Raw genomic sequence first — 18,199 nt, 5'->3', positions numbered from 1 at the left:
TTTCTATCAGATTATTTGGCTTAGTTTCAAATATGCTGAAACTGCCAAGACAACTCAAGTTATCGCAGAATGCTAAGGCCAAAGACAATCAAAACACTTAATCCTTCTCTTTAGAATTATCAAATTAAACCTTGCAGAGAAAAGCCTTCAGGACAACAAACTAAGCAACGCTTGGAAAGCCATAAAAGTCATCTTCCCCGAAAGTACCAACAACTACCACCCATTCTTCCTTTTGTTCACAGACCTGTATGACTGGGCAAAGTTTCACACAAACGGGCATAACGAACGGCACAAGCTTCCTAATAAGGCAAGTAAAGGCTGCTTAAAAAACTTACTTTAGATCATCAAGTATTCCAGATACAGTGGAAAATATCCCATTGTTTCTTTGATCATCTAACACTTTATTAACCAACCAACCTGTACAAAAATCTTTGGGGCGCAGTAAGAACGGACAGCGACTGACTGACTATACTCCACCAAATCCAAACTGGTAGGTAAACACAATAGGGCTTGCTAGCAAAGGATGTTGAAATCGGGTCAACATAGAACTGAACCCTAAATAAGGACAACAACCACTGTGAAGATGCCAGGAGATAAGGATGTGCAAGCTCTCTGCCAGGTGCCTGGATACAGACAAACTCTGAACACGCTCTCAAAAGGGGTCTTCCATAACCACGTCATCTAAAATGTCTATGATTCCCCATTCCCTGAAGCCTTAGTATGCCTACTTCCCCAATCCCAGCCTTTATTCTATGGAGAACTACGTATTATCTAATACACAAATTCAAGATTTATTTTCTTTACAGTCTTTCTTTATAATCTGTCACTCTCCTCCTACTCAAGTATAAACTCAACAAAAGCAGGGATTTTTGTCTGTTTTGCTTCCTATTACATTCCCCAGACCAATTTAAGTACCAGACAGATGACAGGCCTTCAAATATTTGAATAATTAAATGCCTGGAGTCGTGCTTGGGTGGCTCGGTTGGTTAAGCAACCAACTCTTGATTTCAGCTCAGGTCATGATCTCACAGTTCACGAGTTCGAGCCCTGTATTAGGCTCTGCACTTTGGGGATTCTCTCTCTCTCGTTCTCTCTCGCTTGCTCTCGCTCTCGCTCTCTGCCCCTTCCCCACTCATGCTGTCTCTCTCTTAAATAAACAAACTTTAAAAAAAAATAAATGCTCAGAGACAAAATCTGGAGATAGGTTGCAAATTCACTTCCAGATATTACAACACTCCATCATGTGTCTCAACTAGTATTATTGTGATGGATTTATTTTTTTTTTAATTTTTTTAACGTTTATTTATTTTTGAGACAGAGAGAGACAGAGCATGAACGGGGGAGGGTCAGAGAGAGGGAGACACAGAATCGGTAACAGACTCCAGGCTCCGAGCCGTCAGCACAGAGCCTGACGCGGGGCTCGAACTCACGGACCGCGAGATCGTGACCTGAGCAGAGGTCGGCCGCTCAACCGACTGAGCCACCCAGGCACCCCTTATGATGGATGTAAATGCAAACCAGACACCAAGCACTAGTAAGTAAAATAAAGGAGGTTTGTGTACAATTTGAATTCGAGAGACAGAGATATTTCTGATTAAAGGAATACAGTGTTCACAGGAATCAGATAAGTTCTCCTTACAGTGGAATTAAATTCCACTATAAATCTATAAGATTATAAATCTCTTTTCAATACCAAAGTAGGGAATTATACTGTGCAAAGCACCATTAGAACCTTTTGAGGAACGGTAATTTCCTTCAAGCAAACACTTTTAGTCTCCCAACAATCTTGGAGGGAACATTTTTTTGTTTGTTTTCCTTTCTTAGCTCAAAAATTTGGAAGACTTCTTTCTTCAAAATAAATCAACTGGGGCGCCTGGGTGGTTCAGTCGGTTAAGCGTCCAACTCTTCATCTTGGCTCAGGTCATGATCTCATGGTTCGTGAGTTTCCGAGGCCTGTGTTGGGCTCTGCCTGTTTGGGATTCTCTCTCTCTCCCTCCCTCTCTCTCCCTTGCTCACTCGCTCTCTCTCTTTCTCTCTCTCTCTCTCAAAATAAATAAATAAACTTTAAAAAAAAAAAAAGGGAAAACAGATCAACATTACACTGATGACGTACCAAAGGGCAGAATTCACAACAAATCTACAATGCACTATTAATGCAGATGTGGTATAAATAGCACACTTCAGAAAGAAGACATATCGATCACTAACTTGTATACAAAGAGTTGTAAAGGAAATCTGAAAAATTAGTTTATAGAAATACTCTTTTTCAATATAAAAAAATCAACTTTAAGCTGTCTTTTTTTATTTATTTATTTATTTATTTTTTCAGTGTTTATTTTTTGAGACAGACAGAGAGACAGAGCAGGGTAGGGGCAGAAAGACACAGAATCCAAAGACACAGAATCCAAAGCAGGCTCCAGGCTCTGAGCTGTCAGTACAGAGCCCGACATGGGGCTCGAACTCACAAATCGTGAGATCTTGACCTGAGCCCAAGTTGGAGGCTTAACCAACTGAGCCACCCAGGCGTCCCAGAAGCTGTCTTTTTAAAAACAAGACCTGTATTTGTGTTTCCACAACAGGAAACCCAGGTAATACGGGACAATGGGAAAAACCACATAAACTGTACGACATCTGTGTGAGGGCATCAGTAAGCTAACAAGATAGTGAAAAATATCTAGACCAGGATGCAGGGAAGGAGAGAGGCCCAGAGAGGCGAGGGTGGTATCTGAAGCCATTTTTTGCCGAGGAGCATTTACTGATTCCAGAGAAAACAGCTGGGAGCCAAACAAACGTCACTTCTGACAGCCTGAGGGGACAGAGGGACAGGAATTGGTATCTGACTTTCCAAGTGGCAGTGGGGATTTCCGGTGACTCTGTCCCATTTTGCTTTGGCAATGGGCTGAACCCTAGGAGAGAGGTGAACAGGAAGAAAACAAGTCCTTGCAGTGACTATGGCTAGGCTTCAAATATTTCATTTCTGAAACTGGACTGAGGTCAAGAAGCACAGGTTACTTTGGTCTTAAATTTCAAAATTAAAAACAAAAAAAAAAAACAAGTCATTCAAAACGAACTCACTTTTGTAATTACATAATATACAGAAAGCATATTTGCAACATGTCCTATACACAAAATGCTTTTGGAAGCATACGGTTTGTATGCAATTTAGGAAGAATACAGTTTGTGTGCAAGGAGCAAAAGGAAAATATCTTATCCCATGAATCCTAAAAGACTTCCATTTCCTGCAGTGAAAACCTTAGAGACTAGAACTACTCACATATTTCACAAACTAAAGTTCATAGTTCATCAAACTACACCAGATTTTTATAACTCTGACCATCCATACAAATAATTTCACTCCAAACTGAACCTCAGATTTAAAAGACATTAACAGAAACTGAAGCAATCATTCATTCAAAACATCCAAAGCATGAATAGGCAGAACTGAAGAAATCACGTTTCACTGAAGATTTTCATCCCAAAGATTGCCTGTATCTTCTAACATGTTGGCATTTGGGAAAAAAGAAACGCGAAAAACAAAGTCACTTCTAGATGTTAAATTTTTACTGTTTATACTGTGAGCCCTAAAAATAGCTTCAAATTTAGCGAAAATAGGAGCAGGACTCAAAATAACTAATGTTGTCATAGCTATCAGACTGCCCACTTGATAAAACTGAGACAGCATTGAAAAACTTGGAACTTTTCAAACCTTACTGGTATTAAAAGCCAACCTGATTTTTAAGTCATGCTTTGCTATGTTTCCTGTACTTAAATCTACAAGCATCCTAACGTATTGATCTATATCAAACTTTCACTATCCACTTCCTAATATTTATTTCTATATTTAGTATCTGGTTTCCAGTTATAATATTCTAAATAAACTCATGAAAGACTGAGAGGAATTTTAGGAAATGAGACTTTTCACCTCTAACTTTGGAAGGTTTCCCAGAGGTTTTAACTGCTGTAATTATAGAGTGTGGTGCCGGACCATACACCTGCCCTTTGACCCAACTGCTCCCACCCTCAACAGGAAGGCAAGTGAAGAAGATTCGGGAGGGGCGGGAGGAAAGATAAGAAGGCCAACAAGCCAGTAGTCGTTCTCGGGGACCCCAAAGCCAAAGGGTGGGATCACCCCCTGTGCCTCCCTAAGACACACTAATTATTCTGCCTCTTCTGTTCTACACATTCTTGTTTAAAATGATGACCGAATATAAAAACAGATCGGGAGTTGAGAGGAAAAGTCCGTGTAATTACAGAAAACTCTTCCAACACAGAAAACTTGGGTTCACATCCCAGCTCTGTGACTTTTCATGAGTTTAGACCAAGTTATTTAACCTCTGTAGACTTTCTCCTACTGCTTTCAGAGGGCCGCTGCAAGGATCAAACAGGATAAGGAATATGAAAAAGGCGATACACAGAAATGCACCAAACAACCCAGGCTACGGTTTGTCATAGAGCCTAAACAACTAGACCACTGGGTAGTATTTTAGCATTCTCTGTCTAGCTTGAAAATCTTTCAAATTGAGGGCAGTTATTAGTCTATGATGTCTGAAAAGCAATGTGTGAAAGATTGTAGAGCATGGTTTTTGATCAAGGCTTTTTAAATTAATAAGCTGATAGCCACAACTCACAAATTTCACTTGTGTCCCAAGAGCATACCCAAATCCCCTTTGGGGAGTTAGCATCAGTAATACTTACGCAGATCTGCCCTCCACGTCTAGTTTGCCTGGATTGATGCCCTTTTTAGCAAGGATGGAGGAAACTTTTTCTACATCTCCCCTTTCTGCAGCTTTCATCAGTCGGTCATCATATTTATTCCAATCTGCTGCCTGCTACAAAAAGAAAAAAAAAAAGTAAACATGGCCTACTCTATACACTATATCAGCAAGACTTTCTAAAGCAGGAAGGAAGAGGAGGGAAGACAATACTGCATAATGTATCATTCAGTGTCGAGTCGCATCCCACATTTCCTTCTCCCTGCGATGCCGACTTCACGAGAAGAGCTTCTCCAAACACCTGATATTCAAGAAGCATTTTAAACGACGCTTTTGAGAAAGGGCATGTTTCTCACGTTCTGTTTTCTTTGCCTTCAGAGCCAAGAAAGGAAATTAATAATTGCCGAAGACGTATCCCGTGCCAGGCATGAATTACGCAAACAACCCCCATAAACTAAAATCATCATCCCCATTTCACAAATGAGAGAAGTCAAGGCTCCAGGGACATTGAAAAACATAAGGGGCCAAACCCAACCAAGACTTCTCATGACTTCCAGAATCATGTGTCCTTCTCCTACTCTCTAACTCATACTTTCAGATTTGGCTCTGGTTACCTATCTCCCAAGACCTTAGATGCAGTGGAATTCTGTACACATTTTAAAACACCTCCCTCCCCCCACCTTATTTAAAAGATACTGTTGGGAATATATTTATAAATGCAAATTAGACACACACACACAGACACACACACGTACACTGTCTCTGTCTCAACACAGAAAGCAATTCATCAAGCTTACATATTAGAATAAAAAGAAACTTCCACGTAGAACAAACTTAAAAAAAAAAAAGCCTCTAAAGTATTAACTACTTTAAAATCCTAAAACAATAGGATTACAGGTGACTTTCATTTTCTCCCTTCTTTTTTACATTCAACATACAAAAAAGATTTTTTTATATTAACAAAACTCAGTACATATATTTAAGAGGAAGATTAAAGGAAATTTTTTAAATAGGAGTATGTATCACATGATATACACCTTCATTGTATCAAGGTTATTTTCAGCTTTGGAGAAAATATATTCAAGACATTCCAAGGCCAATAACTTGGATTTTTTTCTTAGTAGGCAGAAATGTAGAACCCAGAACTAAAACATACATTATTTAAACAAGTAAGGTTTTAGCCTTTTAAAATATTATACAGTAAACCTACTGCTAAATTCTGTACTAAGCCCAGTATTATTTCCAGAACAAAGAAAGATGTACCTATTTTTCACTTAAACTTACAAACAATTCCTGTGTCCACAAATACCATAACAAATCCCTGAGGGAGAAAAAATGAATCTCTTATATGAAGCATATCCTCTAAATGTTTCATCGTTATGATTACTTAATATCACCTATCTCCTTCAAACGGCCACACAAAATCACCAGTCTTCTAGCTAAATAAGCAATGTCTTCCTTACATACTTAAAGAAAGTGAAACTGCATATGAAATTTGAATAGGAGAAAAAGATAAATACATTACATTTTTAACCCACTCCTGAAGTGAAATGTTTCAATGGAATCCGGTTCAAGAACCTACACAGACTTCAGAATTGCTGCCTCTAAATCAGTTAAATTTGGAGATGAGCCCACTTCCGCCTAACTTCAAAAGCACAAATTGTCAACTCTGAGACTCGCCCTGTTTATTGGCTCAAGGTCTACACTACATTTTAGGCACCCCCTTCTTTAGCTTTAAAACAAAACAGTTTACAGACTCGAAACTGGGGAGTGGTAGTAGATGCAGGCTTAAGAGACTTTGTGTTTTCAAATGCCTAAGGGATTAAGTCACGTTTAACACACAAATACTGGCTCTAAATTGATTAGTTTATCCTTGCAGCTAAAACAATCTGTTTTATTTCCAATTAAACTTGCTGTTATTGAAAACACTGGAAAAAATTGTAAAACCCTAAAGTAAGGCTTTTTAGGAGATAGTTAAACATGACCAAAGTCTCATATTCTCATGTGATTTTTCAGTTCCACTTCACGAAGTGCCGTTTCCATTTGGTCCACTGTCAGTTAACAGAAACACTGCTCAATTATGAAGATTCTATTATGAGCTTCTTAAATCCAGAAAAAGAAACAAGAACTTTTGTTTTCTATCATTAACCCCAGCCTACTAATCAAACAGAAAGATAGTAAACAAGGAGACCAAAATTAATAAAACAGTAGTCCACTTTAAAAGAATACGGTTTGGAAAGCCTAACCAAGAATCTTTTGTTACACTGCGCTACAGGGATACCTACTCTGTTCTTAGGAGCACAAGAAAACCAACAGTTCATCATAGACAGGATTTAGTTTCTTGTCGCTAGCAGCAAACGGCTTCGCCTTAGGTTACGAATCTCTGCAGCTCACAAAGCACGCCCTCAGACAAACTCCTAACCAGTGAATCCGTCCCTCGCTTTACAAATCTTCCTGCTCTACAATCTTCATGCTGTGCTACACTTAGCTTGGACCTCTAACGATATTTTCTTCGTCTTCGGGATCCTTGTCCGCCTTCATACCGCTTGAAAATTATCTTCCTTGCTGAACAGCACTTGATTGCGAGCGGCCGGAGTCAGGTACCGTAACTCCTCCTGTTTCTTATTGTTTAGACGCTGTCTTTCAAAGCTGTCCCTTTCAGGGACTCTGCTGGAAAACCTGCACAGCACTCTACATCCTGCCTCAACACTGCAACCCAGGCGCTGCAGTGCATGATAAAACTATCCACCTCCGAATCCTCCTGTAAACAAGGGGTAGACGGTCTCCCATTGGTCAGGTTCTATTTTAGATTCCATAGGCCTTGACAGCTGAGTGATAGAAAAGAGCAGCTAAGAATATACTGTAAATGCATGCTTCTCCTCTGAGTAATAAATTTCAGGTCTACTGGGGACAAATGACTCAAACACATTGTAAAACGTGCTTATTATACATCGCGTGACATCATGACAACACTGTTAAGAGACGAATTTGGTTATTCCACAAGAAAACATTTGAAACCAGTTTCAGTCTTCGGATCTACCGTGAAGTTATAACAGCCTTGATAAACAGGATATAAAATTCTATTTTAAGCAAATGTGTCACACTTTAATTTAATACACAAACACATACAGAGTGACGCTTTCAAATTTTCTCCCTTTTCCTTCATGCCCCTGTCGGGCTTACTCTGCATACAACCAGGTTTCAATTTACAACTGCTGCCAGTCTGTCTCCTAACATGTTAAATGAGAAGAGCAAGAGGCGTTGCCAAGACATTAAATAGACTGCATCATGATGAATACTTTCGACAAATTTTAAATTTAACTCCGTACTCTTCATGTCTAAGTTTAGCACCCTGCCTGATACAACAAGTAAATATTTTACCAGTGGAAAGTCAAATTGTCTGGATTCAGGAATTTTTAAAAAATAGATTAAAAACCTAACGAGGCAAATAGATATTGAACACTGGGCTAGACGGTAAATAAAAGTCTATTTGGAGACAAAGCAGACTACTCCTCTACATTCTTTATGACATTTAACATACTTGTACCAATGCTCCTTACTTTATCAAGGAAAATAACAAACATCCACAAGTTCCAGGGTGTTGTTTACCGTGTATTACCACAAGAGCGTGACAGTTTACGCTTCCTCCAAAAAGACCAATTTGGGAAAACTGTTTCATGGGAATGTAAAACATAACAACACAAGTGTTTATAAGAAGGAGGTAAGTGCTATACTATAGATCATGCTGCCAGTTAAAAACTGTTACGAACTTTGGGGTGCCTGGGTGGCTCAGTCGGTTGAGCATCCGACTTTGGCACAGGTCATGATCTCGCAGTTCGTGGGTTCGAGCCCCACGTCAGGCTGTGCTGACAGCTCAGAGCCTGGAGTCTGCTTCAGATTCTATGTCTACCTCTCTCTCTCTCTCTCTCTCTCTCTCTCTCTCTCTCTGCCCTTCCCCTGCTTGTGCTCTCTCTCTCTCAAAAATAAATTTAAAAACATTAAAAAAAATTGTTCTGAACTTAAGCAATCCATTTCCTACTAAATTTAAAATATTACGTGCATATTCTAATTATAAAATACATAAGGTCATACTCCATAATATATTATTTTTGAAACAATTATTTTTTTCCCCAAATCGCATCAGACATCACAATGGATTCTTGGCTCGACCCTGAGACTCCACCCACTCTATTTCACCCTTCTTCAGAGGAAATCTGGGATAAAATTCAGGCCCTGTTCTTTGGTTAACAAAGCAAGCACATTCTTTCTAGAAATAGACAGCCAAGGGAAAGGAAATAAAAAGGAGGAAATCTGTAATGAGTAATAAAAGCCATATAAGGAGCTGTTCACACTAAGGCTCAGGAGATGGGATTTATGTGCTCTCCTCCACTGTGGACATCCTGAGCCTCTCCACCCTCTGTCACAACCTCCTGTTCCCACTCTCACACCCTCTTTCCCAGCTATTTCTCAGAAACTCTAAGTCCCACCATTGCTTGTCCCCCGTGCCTGCAGGTTCTTCCCTCACTTTCTCCAATGACACTTCCTCAGAGGGCTTTTCAAATCTCCAATCTAAACAACCCCAGCTTCACTCTACTCCCGCCACTACTTTTTTTTAAAGTAAGTTCTACACCCAACATGGCGCTTGAACTCACGACCTTGAGATCAAGAGCCGCATGCTCTACCGACGGAGCCAGCCATGCGCCCTTACTCCTACCATTCTTGACCTGCCCTGTTTTACTTTTCTTCGTAATAAATACCCATCAGTATCTGCCATTATATCATATGTTTATTTGTTAGCTTACTGCGTACGTCTGTTTTTGCTTTAAAAAGAATCAAAATAATCCAGGGGCAGGCTGAATTCAACAGCACATTATAAGGATCATGACCATATGGTGTCTATTGCTGAAATGCAAGGATGGTTCAACATATGAAAACTGATCAGTGTAATATACCACATCAACAGAATTAAGGATGAAAATCACATGAGCATCTCAACAGATACAGAAAAAACATTAGGCAAGATTCAAACATCTTTCATGATAAAAACTTCAACAAACTGGAAACAGAAGGAAACTACCTAAGAAGGGTCATATATGAAAAGCACACAGCTGGGGCGCCTGGCTGGCTCAGTCGGTTAAGTGTCCGACTTCAGCTCAGGTCATGATCTCTCGGTCAGTGAGTTTGAGCCCCATATCAGGCTCTGTGCTGACAGCCCAGAGCCTGCTTTGGATTTTCTGTCCTCCTCTCTCTCTGCCCCTCTCCCACTTTGCACGCGTGTGCATTCTCTCTCAAAAATAAACATTAAAAAAATTAAAAAAGAAAGAAAATATTTCCACTTACAATAGCATCCAAAAGAATACAATAATTAAGAATAAACCTAATCAAGGAGGTGTAAAACCTGTACCCTGAAAACTATAAAACACTGCTGAAAGAAACTAGAGGAGAAACCCATATAAATGGAAAAGGCAGTGTTTGTGGCTTGGAAGACTTAATACTGTTAAGATAGCGATACTTCCCAGAGTGATCTACAGATTCAAACAATCCCTATCAAAATTCCAATGGCATTTTTTTTTTTCTTGGCAGAAATAGAAAACTCCATCCTAAAATTCGTATTGGATCTCAGAGGCACCCAAACAGCCAAACAACCTCAAAAAAGATCAAACAGCCAAATAATCTTGAAAAAGAAAATCAAAGTTGGAGGTCTCACACTTAATGATTCGAAAACATTTTATAAAACTACGGTAATCAAAACAGCGTGGCACTGGCATAAAGACAGATATACAGACCAATGAAATAAGACCGCAAACTACTGAAATGGACCCTCACATATGTGGTCAAATGATTTTCAACAAGGGTTCTAAAGCTACTCAAAGGGGAAAGGAGAGTCTCTTCAACAAATGGTGCTAGGGAAACTGGATATACACACGCAAAAGACTGAAGTTGGATCCTTGTATCACACCATATACAAAAATGAATTTTAAATGACTAAGACCTTAAATTTAAGATCCGACCACAAAGCTCTTTTTTTTAGGGCCACCTGGGTGGCTCAGTCAGTTAAGCGGTTAAGCATCCATCTTCAGCTCAAGTCATGATCTTACCGCTTGTGAGTTCCAGCCCCGCGTCAGGCTCTGAGCTGACAGCTCAGAGCCTGGAGCCTGCTTTGGATTCTGTGTCTCCCTCTCTTTCTGCCCCTCCCCCACTCATGCTCTGTCTCAAAAATAAACTTTTTTAAAAAAAAAAAAAAGCTCTTTTTTTTAAAAACAAAATTTATTATTTATTTATTTATTTATTTATTTATTTATTTATTTATTTTTGAGAGAGAGAGAGACAGAGCACAAGCAGGGGAGGGGCAGAGAGAGAGAGGGAGACACAGAATCTGAAGCTGGCTTCAGGCTCTAAGCTGTCAGCACAGAGCCTGACATGGGGCTCAAACCCATGAACAGCAAGATCATAACCTGAGTCGAAGTTGGATGCTCAACTGACTGAGCCACCCAGGTGACCCCTGACTACAAAGCTCTTAAAAGAAATTATAAGAGGGCACCTGAGTGGCTCAGTCGGTTGAGTGTCTGACTCTTGATTTCAGCTCAGGTCGTGATCTCAAGATTGTGAGATCAAGCCCCATGTTAGGCTCCACGCTGACAGCACAGAGCCTCCTTGGGATTCCTTCTCCCTCTCTCTCTGTCCCACCCCCCCCACACACACACACACACGCACACGTGCACTCTCTCTCTCTCTCTCTCTCTCAAAACAGATAAACTTAAAAAAAAAAAAGAAAAGAAAAAAAGAAACTACAGGGAGGGAGATTCAGGACAATGGATTTGACAATGATTTCTTAGATATGAAACCAACAGCACAGGCAACAAAAGCAATAACCAATGCGATTACATTAAACTTAAAAACTTCTGTACATCAAAGGACGCAATCAATAGAGTGCAAGGGCAACCTATGGAATGGGAGAAGATTTTTGCCAATTACATATTAGATTTTTATATTTACATATTAGATACAGGGCTAATATGCACAATAAATGAAGAACTCCTACAACTCAGTAACAAATAACCCAACTAAAAATGGGCAAATGACTTGAACAGACCTTTCTCCAAGGATAAGACACACATGACCAACAAGCACATTAAAATGATGCTCAACATGATTAATCATTAGACAAATGCAAATCAAAATCATCATAAGGTATCACTTCACATTCATTAGAATGACTACTATCAAAAAAAAAAAACAGGAAATAGTAAGTGTTAGCAAGGATGTGGAGAAAATGGAACCTTTATGTGCTGTTGGTGGGAATGAAAAATGGTATAACCACCGTGGAAAACAGGATAGCGTTTCCTCAAAACATTAAAAACAGAGCCACTATATGATTCAACAGTCCCTATTCAGGGTATCTATGAGAAAGAATTGAAAGCAGGGTCTCAAAGAGGTATCTGTACACCCTGTTCACAGCAAGTATTCACAATAGCCAAGATGTGCAAGTAACACAAATGTCCATGGATGGATGGATGAACAAAATGTGGTGTATACGTGCAACGGAATATTATTCAACCATAAAACAGAAGGAAATTCTGTCACATGCTACAACATGGATGAATCTGGAGGACATTCTGCTCCATGATGTAGACCAGTCCCCAAAAGACAAACGCCGTACGCTTCCACGTACACGAGGTATCTGGAACAGTCGGATCACAGAAACAGAAAGTAAAATGGTGGTTACCAGGGGCTGGAGGAAGAGGGAAGTGGGGAGTTCTTGTTTAATGGGTATAGCTTTTCAGATGTGCAAGATGAAAACATGCTGGTGATCAGCTGCACAACAACGCGACTCTACTTAGCGAGTGAACTATACACTTAAAAGTGGTTAAGACAGTAAATTGTATGTGTTTTTTACCACAATTAAAAATACAATAAATGAAAGAAATGCAATCTCTCACAGTTTCATTGTGATTAATAATTTAAAAAAAAAACAAGACGGTGAGGATACAGATGAGACAAGATTAACTATAGGCTAATAATTGTTCAAGCCAAGTTATAGGTTCATGAGCATTCACCATACTAAACTATTCTCTCAGCTTCTGTGTATTTCACACACTTTTGATACTTGGTCCAAGAAGTCTGGTTGGCGTATAAATTGTAAACTATTTTACATGCTTATCACCAAGGCCCTTCACGGGCTCACTAATATGGCAGGAAACGAAGCATATCCTTTCTACTCTACTCTAATATTTAATCCTCCCCGGATTAAAATCAAGCTGTTAACATTTCAACATATTTTGGTGAGTCCATAGTCATATGCTATCAAGATAAGCCCTGTGATATCAAACAAAAGCATTCTAAAACATTTTTTAATTTTCTAAATTTTATTTATTTATGAGAGACAGAGACAGCATGAGTGGGGGAGGGGCAAAGACAGAGGCGGGCACAGTATCCGAAGGAGGCTCCAGGCTCTGAGCTGCAACACAGAACCCAACGGGGGGCTCAAACTCACAAACCATGAGATCATGACCTGAGCCAAAGTCAGACGCTTAACAGACTGAGCCACCCAGGTGTCCCAATGCTCAAACAAAAGCATTCTCAAAAGAAACCGTTAAGTTTCTTAAGGAGCACTAATGTTTATTGTATATCATAACAAACATCCTTCTAAAGTCAGGGACTGCATTCATTTGAAATAAAGATATTCATCAAACTCAGAATGCAGCAAGCCCAACTTTGTATGGTAAATGTTAAAATACAACTGTTTCTAGAGAACAAATAGATCATTCTAACACAAGTAGTTATTTCGCTTTCTAGACCTAACAGGATGATAATGTTAAACTCTAAATCAGCATAAAGGAAGTCACTTGAAAGTTTTTTGACAGTGACTCCCTCATATTAACATCAATTGCAAATTCATATCTTTTTTGGAAATTATGAGATGTTTAAAAATTTTATGAAAGTAATGCATATGCAGTGTAGCAAAGTTATAATACATTTCAGTTTGTATGTTAAAATAAAAGGTATAATTCTACCATGAAGAAAGACCATTATCAAAAATGTTGTATACAAACCTCTAATCTCTTTTCTGTTAAAAGATCTAATCAAGATTGTTTTCTTTTTTTTTTTTTTTTTTTTTAATTTTTAACATTTATTTTTGAGAGACAGAGTGTGAGCAGAGGAGGGGCAGAGAGAGAGGGAGGCACAGAATCTGAAGCAGGCTCCAGGCTCTGAGCTGTCAGCACAGAGCCCAACACGGGGCTCGAACCCACCAATCGTGTGATCGTGACTTGAGCCCAAGTCAGACGCTTAACCGACTGAGCCACCCAGACACCCCAAATCAAGATTGTTTTTAAACCTACATGAGTCCAACAGTTGCTTCATTTACTCAATATTTAGGATAGAAGGTCTCCTGAGAAGAAATGTATAGATGCAAATAAATAAGGAGACTTTAAAATATATGCAAACCCACATAAAATACTTACATTTAAGAGGTAGACTCAACAGAATACAGCTAAAATGACTGATGACAAGTTTTAACCTACAGGCAATTTTTTGTTTATTATTCTAAAGAGAAATATACAGGATGACAGCAAAACGTTCATGGGAAACTGCTTAAAACAAAGGAGTTAAAATATTTAACTATTTAATAAAAATATCTAACAGACCTTAATAATTTTGGTGCCATGGACCCCTTTAAGAATCTGGTGAAAGCAGGGGCACCTGGGTGGCTCAGTCGGTTAAGCGTCCGACTTCGGCTCAGGTCACGATCTCACTGTCCGTGGGTTCGAGCCCCGCATCGGGCTCTGTGCTGACTGCGCAGAGCCTGGAGCCTGTATCAGATTCTGTGTCTCCCTCTCTCTCTGACCCTCCCCCATTCATGCTCTGTCTCTCTCTGTCTCAAAAATAAATAAATTTAAAAAAAAAATTTAAGAATCTGGTGAAAGCAATGGATCCTGATTTAAAAATTATATACCAGCACATATTCAGAAAAATTTACATTTGTTTTCAGAGACTTCACTGATCTCCCTACAAATATGGAGTCCATGAACCCCAAAATTTAAAAAAAAAATGCTTAACATGGATAAAGAGAAGCAGCAAGAGAATTTTGTTTTTTTATGCAAGGTTTATAAAACAAGTACTGAAAAACTGCCAGACGACTGGATAATGTAGTTGTTCAATAAAAATTTACTGAGCATCTATGTATAAACGGATACAAATACTTCACTCAACTCTCAAATATGTATGATCATGTATGTATCATGCTACACGCTGGGTGTCAGGTAGACCATGGGGAGAAAAACAGACAGGAAGCCTGGTCTCAGGCAATTCAGAGAGTAAAATCCAGTAGTCGCTTTCTTCTTGATCTCACACTATAAAAAAGACAGATTTGTATGTAAACATGCATGTAATCATAATACACTGTGCTAATACCATAATAGTTGTGTGTGAGGTACAGCGGTAGTTCAAAAGAGAAAAATCAGAAGTTTTATAGAAAATAATAACGAAACCATCTACTGAAGGATGAGTAGAAAGTCACTAGGATGAAAACAGCACCGCAGGGGCACCTGGGTGGCTCAGTGAGCTAAGCGGCCAACGTTTGGCTTCCGCTCAGGTCATGATCTCGCAGTTTGTGGGTTCGGGCCCCCTGTCAGGCTCCGCACCAACAGCGCAAGACCTGCTGGGATTCTCTCTCTCTCTCTCTGTCTCTCTCTCTCTGCCCCTCCCCTGCTCATGCTCATTCTCTCTCCCTCTCAAAAATAATAAAACATGTTTATTAAAAAAAATAAAAATTAAACAAAACAGCACCACAAATTAGGAAAAAAGCAAGACAACTTGGAGCCTCATAGTTTACAAAGTATGGTACTTCATAGTCATGATTGTCAATTGGAATCCATCCACCATGACTTACATACACACCTGTGACCCAAGTTTCCCTAAGCTCCAGGCCCACGTATTTAAATATCTTCCTAAAGCTCTTCTTCAGTTTCTTAAAAGCACCTCCATGTCCCAAACTAAAAACACGTTCTTCCTCCTGAAACCTGACCCCATTCCAAGTTATACGTACACAGCAAATGATGTGTCTAGTTGATCTATCTAGCTGTACAAAAGAGAAACCTAGAAATCAGTCTTGACACCTTCCTCTCTTTGGTCCTCCATCACCAAGTCCTGGTGGATTTCTCTCCCCCCATTATTGCTCAAATCCCACTGTTCATCTCCGTGTCCATCAACGTTACCCTACTTTAAGTTAGCAGCATCCCTCACCAGGATGACCGCATTGAGCAACGAACAGTCCGGCCATATTCATTCCAACCCTTCCCTGTGTTCTCCCCACTGTAGCCGGAGTGGTTTTCCCAAAATGTAAACCTCGTCATACCACCACCACTATCACTCCCTTGCGTATACCCTGTCCCGCCCACTTAAAATCCTTCGGTACCTTTCTATTCTCGCAGGATAAAGAGAAAATTCCTTAATGGAATCGACAAATCCCTGAACGGTGTTACCCCTACAACCTACTCAGCTTCATCACATGAAACATTAACACTGTTTCTCATGTTATATATGCAGATATTGAGTCACTAGGAGATTACGGAATTTCGTCCACTATAATTAGTTGCAGAATGATCAGAGAATCCTATTATTATGACTTCTTGTCCGGAGCTTTCCACTAATTAAGCTATTTCCATTTCTCTAATCATCTGAAAATAAATCTTTGATGTAAAAATATGTAAGTGTGCTTTTAAAATTTAAATATAAGCTTAGATATCCTTTATAGTAAAAAAGGATGAAAGTTTCCACATTTGGATACCTTACTTTTACAAAGCACCAACCACAGGTCATGCATGGCACCGGGGACACAGCAGTGAATAAACCACTTGAAGTCTCTCTTTTTTAAAAAAAAAAACCACTTTATTGAAGTATGACTGACATGTAAAAAGCTGTATATATTTAATGCATAAACTCAACGAGTTTGAGGAAAGTATACACCCATTAAACCATCACCACCATCAAGGCCATAAACTATCAGAGTGCTTCTAATGGAATTTAATGTTCTAATGGGATAAGATAAACAATGAAGGAAAACAAGAAAGTATCAGGTAGGAATGGGAAAGGAGATGTTGACGGAATGCTGGGGATAGATTCAAGGAGACAGACTGGGTAACCTCAAAGTTCTGGGAAGGTGATACTGATGATGGGATCTGGATGAAAAGGAACAGCCAGCCTGTGAGAATTTCTGTTTCAGATGGAGGGGACAACTACTGAAAGGAGCTTAGCATGTTTGAAAGAAGTATAGTTGACATATGATGAGTAAGAAGGATCACAGAATGAGATGAGAGTACAGGGGAAGGCAGGTACCACCAGTTGTCAAACGTGGGATTCCCCAGCTGTGTCATAAACATCTTTCAAAAGTGATTTCTTCGAAGACTACAGCAATTCTTTTTCATAGGGTTCTTTTGGCCACTTTAGGATCAAGTCTAAAAACATAAATCAAATAAATCATCCTAACGTACTATTTTTTTCACTTCAAGAATTTATCTTTAAAATAACCAGCTGAATCTCAACTTGCCTTGAAATGTAAGATTCGCCAATTATATTAATATAATAGATATTATAATCTACCTCACCCACATCAGACCTAGAAACCTGAACAACCTTTACAATGAACTACACTAAAAAAAAATCCACCATAGAAGAAAGACAGCACCCCCCAAAATAGGATTTCATAGTCATATTCATAAGATAAGACTCTTCAAATAAAAAGAACACATTGGCAACTAAATAAAGCCTTCTCCAAGGGGGTTAAAATCCTAAATAAAAACTAAACAACATGTACATCTGGGCAAAACGCCCTGAATATCTGACTGAAACGAAGCACAGGTACTGATAAGACTCTACAATTGCCCACATTCCCCAATAACTAAATCCAAGACAAGCTCCGACACAACTGAAAACTGAGCGAGTGGCAGAAAGCAAGGCTCATGGAGCATAAACATTCCTTGCAGATTAGGCTGCACAATTAAGAACTGTTCTACAGTTCATTGGATTGATGATAATTAGAAATATTTCCCCCATTCCATGTAGTCAAAAGGTTATTTATTCCCCCCTCTTACATAACAGCAAATTAGAGCTTACATAATCGAAAAGGCAAAGAAGAATGCTAAAATAAACCAGAAAAACAAGAGCTGTACATCCTGTTTCTTTCTCCCTGACCCCCGACTCTCTTCCCTTTTTCATTTTGCCTTACCCTTATTTAATTATGCCCCAACCACTTCCCTTTACCTCTCGACCCTTCCACTGTACGATCTGAAAGTATGTAGTTATGGCTCAACGAAACAAATAGAGGAAAGGGAAAGTTATATGCCATCGATTATTTTTCTGACCAAGACAATAACAAGCTAAATCCTTCTTTAATGGAATTTCACTCCATAAAAATAACATGGACAAAAAAGATAACAATAATAATAATTATTATTACTATTTAAATAATAAATCTATCATCTTCAGGA

The 18,199-nt window shown here is 39.1% G+C and overlaps 1 protein-coding gene across 3 annotated transcripts in view; it reads right to left on the bottom strand.

Annotated features, from left to right (window-relative positions):
* Positions 1 to 18,199, bottom strand: part of UACA (uveal autoantigen with coiled-coil domains and ankyrin repeats) — a 95,337-nt gene that overhangs the window by 40,109 nt on the left and 37,029 nt on the right. Inside the window, exons 1-2 of one of the 3 annotated variants that reach the window (XM_058737212.1) lie at positions 6,998 to 7,462; positions 4,696 to 4,829 (exon numbers count right to left, since the gene is read on the bottom strand). In XM_058737212.1, the coding sequence (XP_058593195.1) occupies positions 4,696 to 4,829; positions 6,998 to 7,036 (173 nt within the window). In that variant the 5' untranslated portion in view covers positions 7,037 to 7,462. Of the gene's footprint in view, positions 1 to 4,695; positions 4,830 to 6,232; positions 6,251 to 6,997; positions 7,463 to 18,199 lie in introns of those variants that run through there. The other 2 variants (XM_058737213.1, XM_058737210.1) reach the window with 2 other exon arrangements.

This window comes from Neofelis nebulosa, chromosome 7 (assembly GCF_028018385.1).
Source record: "Neofelis nebulosa isolate mNeoNeb1 chromosome 7, mNeoNeb1.pri, whole genome shotgun sequence".
NCBI classification, from domain to species: Eukaryota; Metazoa; Chordata; class Mammalia; order Carnivora; family Felidae; genus Neofelis; species Neofelis nebulosa.
The sequence above is the reverse complement of the archived record's forward strand: the minus strand, read 5'-3'. Positions and strand labels throughout refer to the sequence as shown.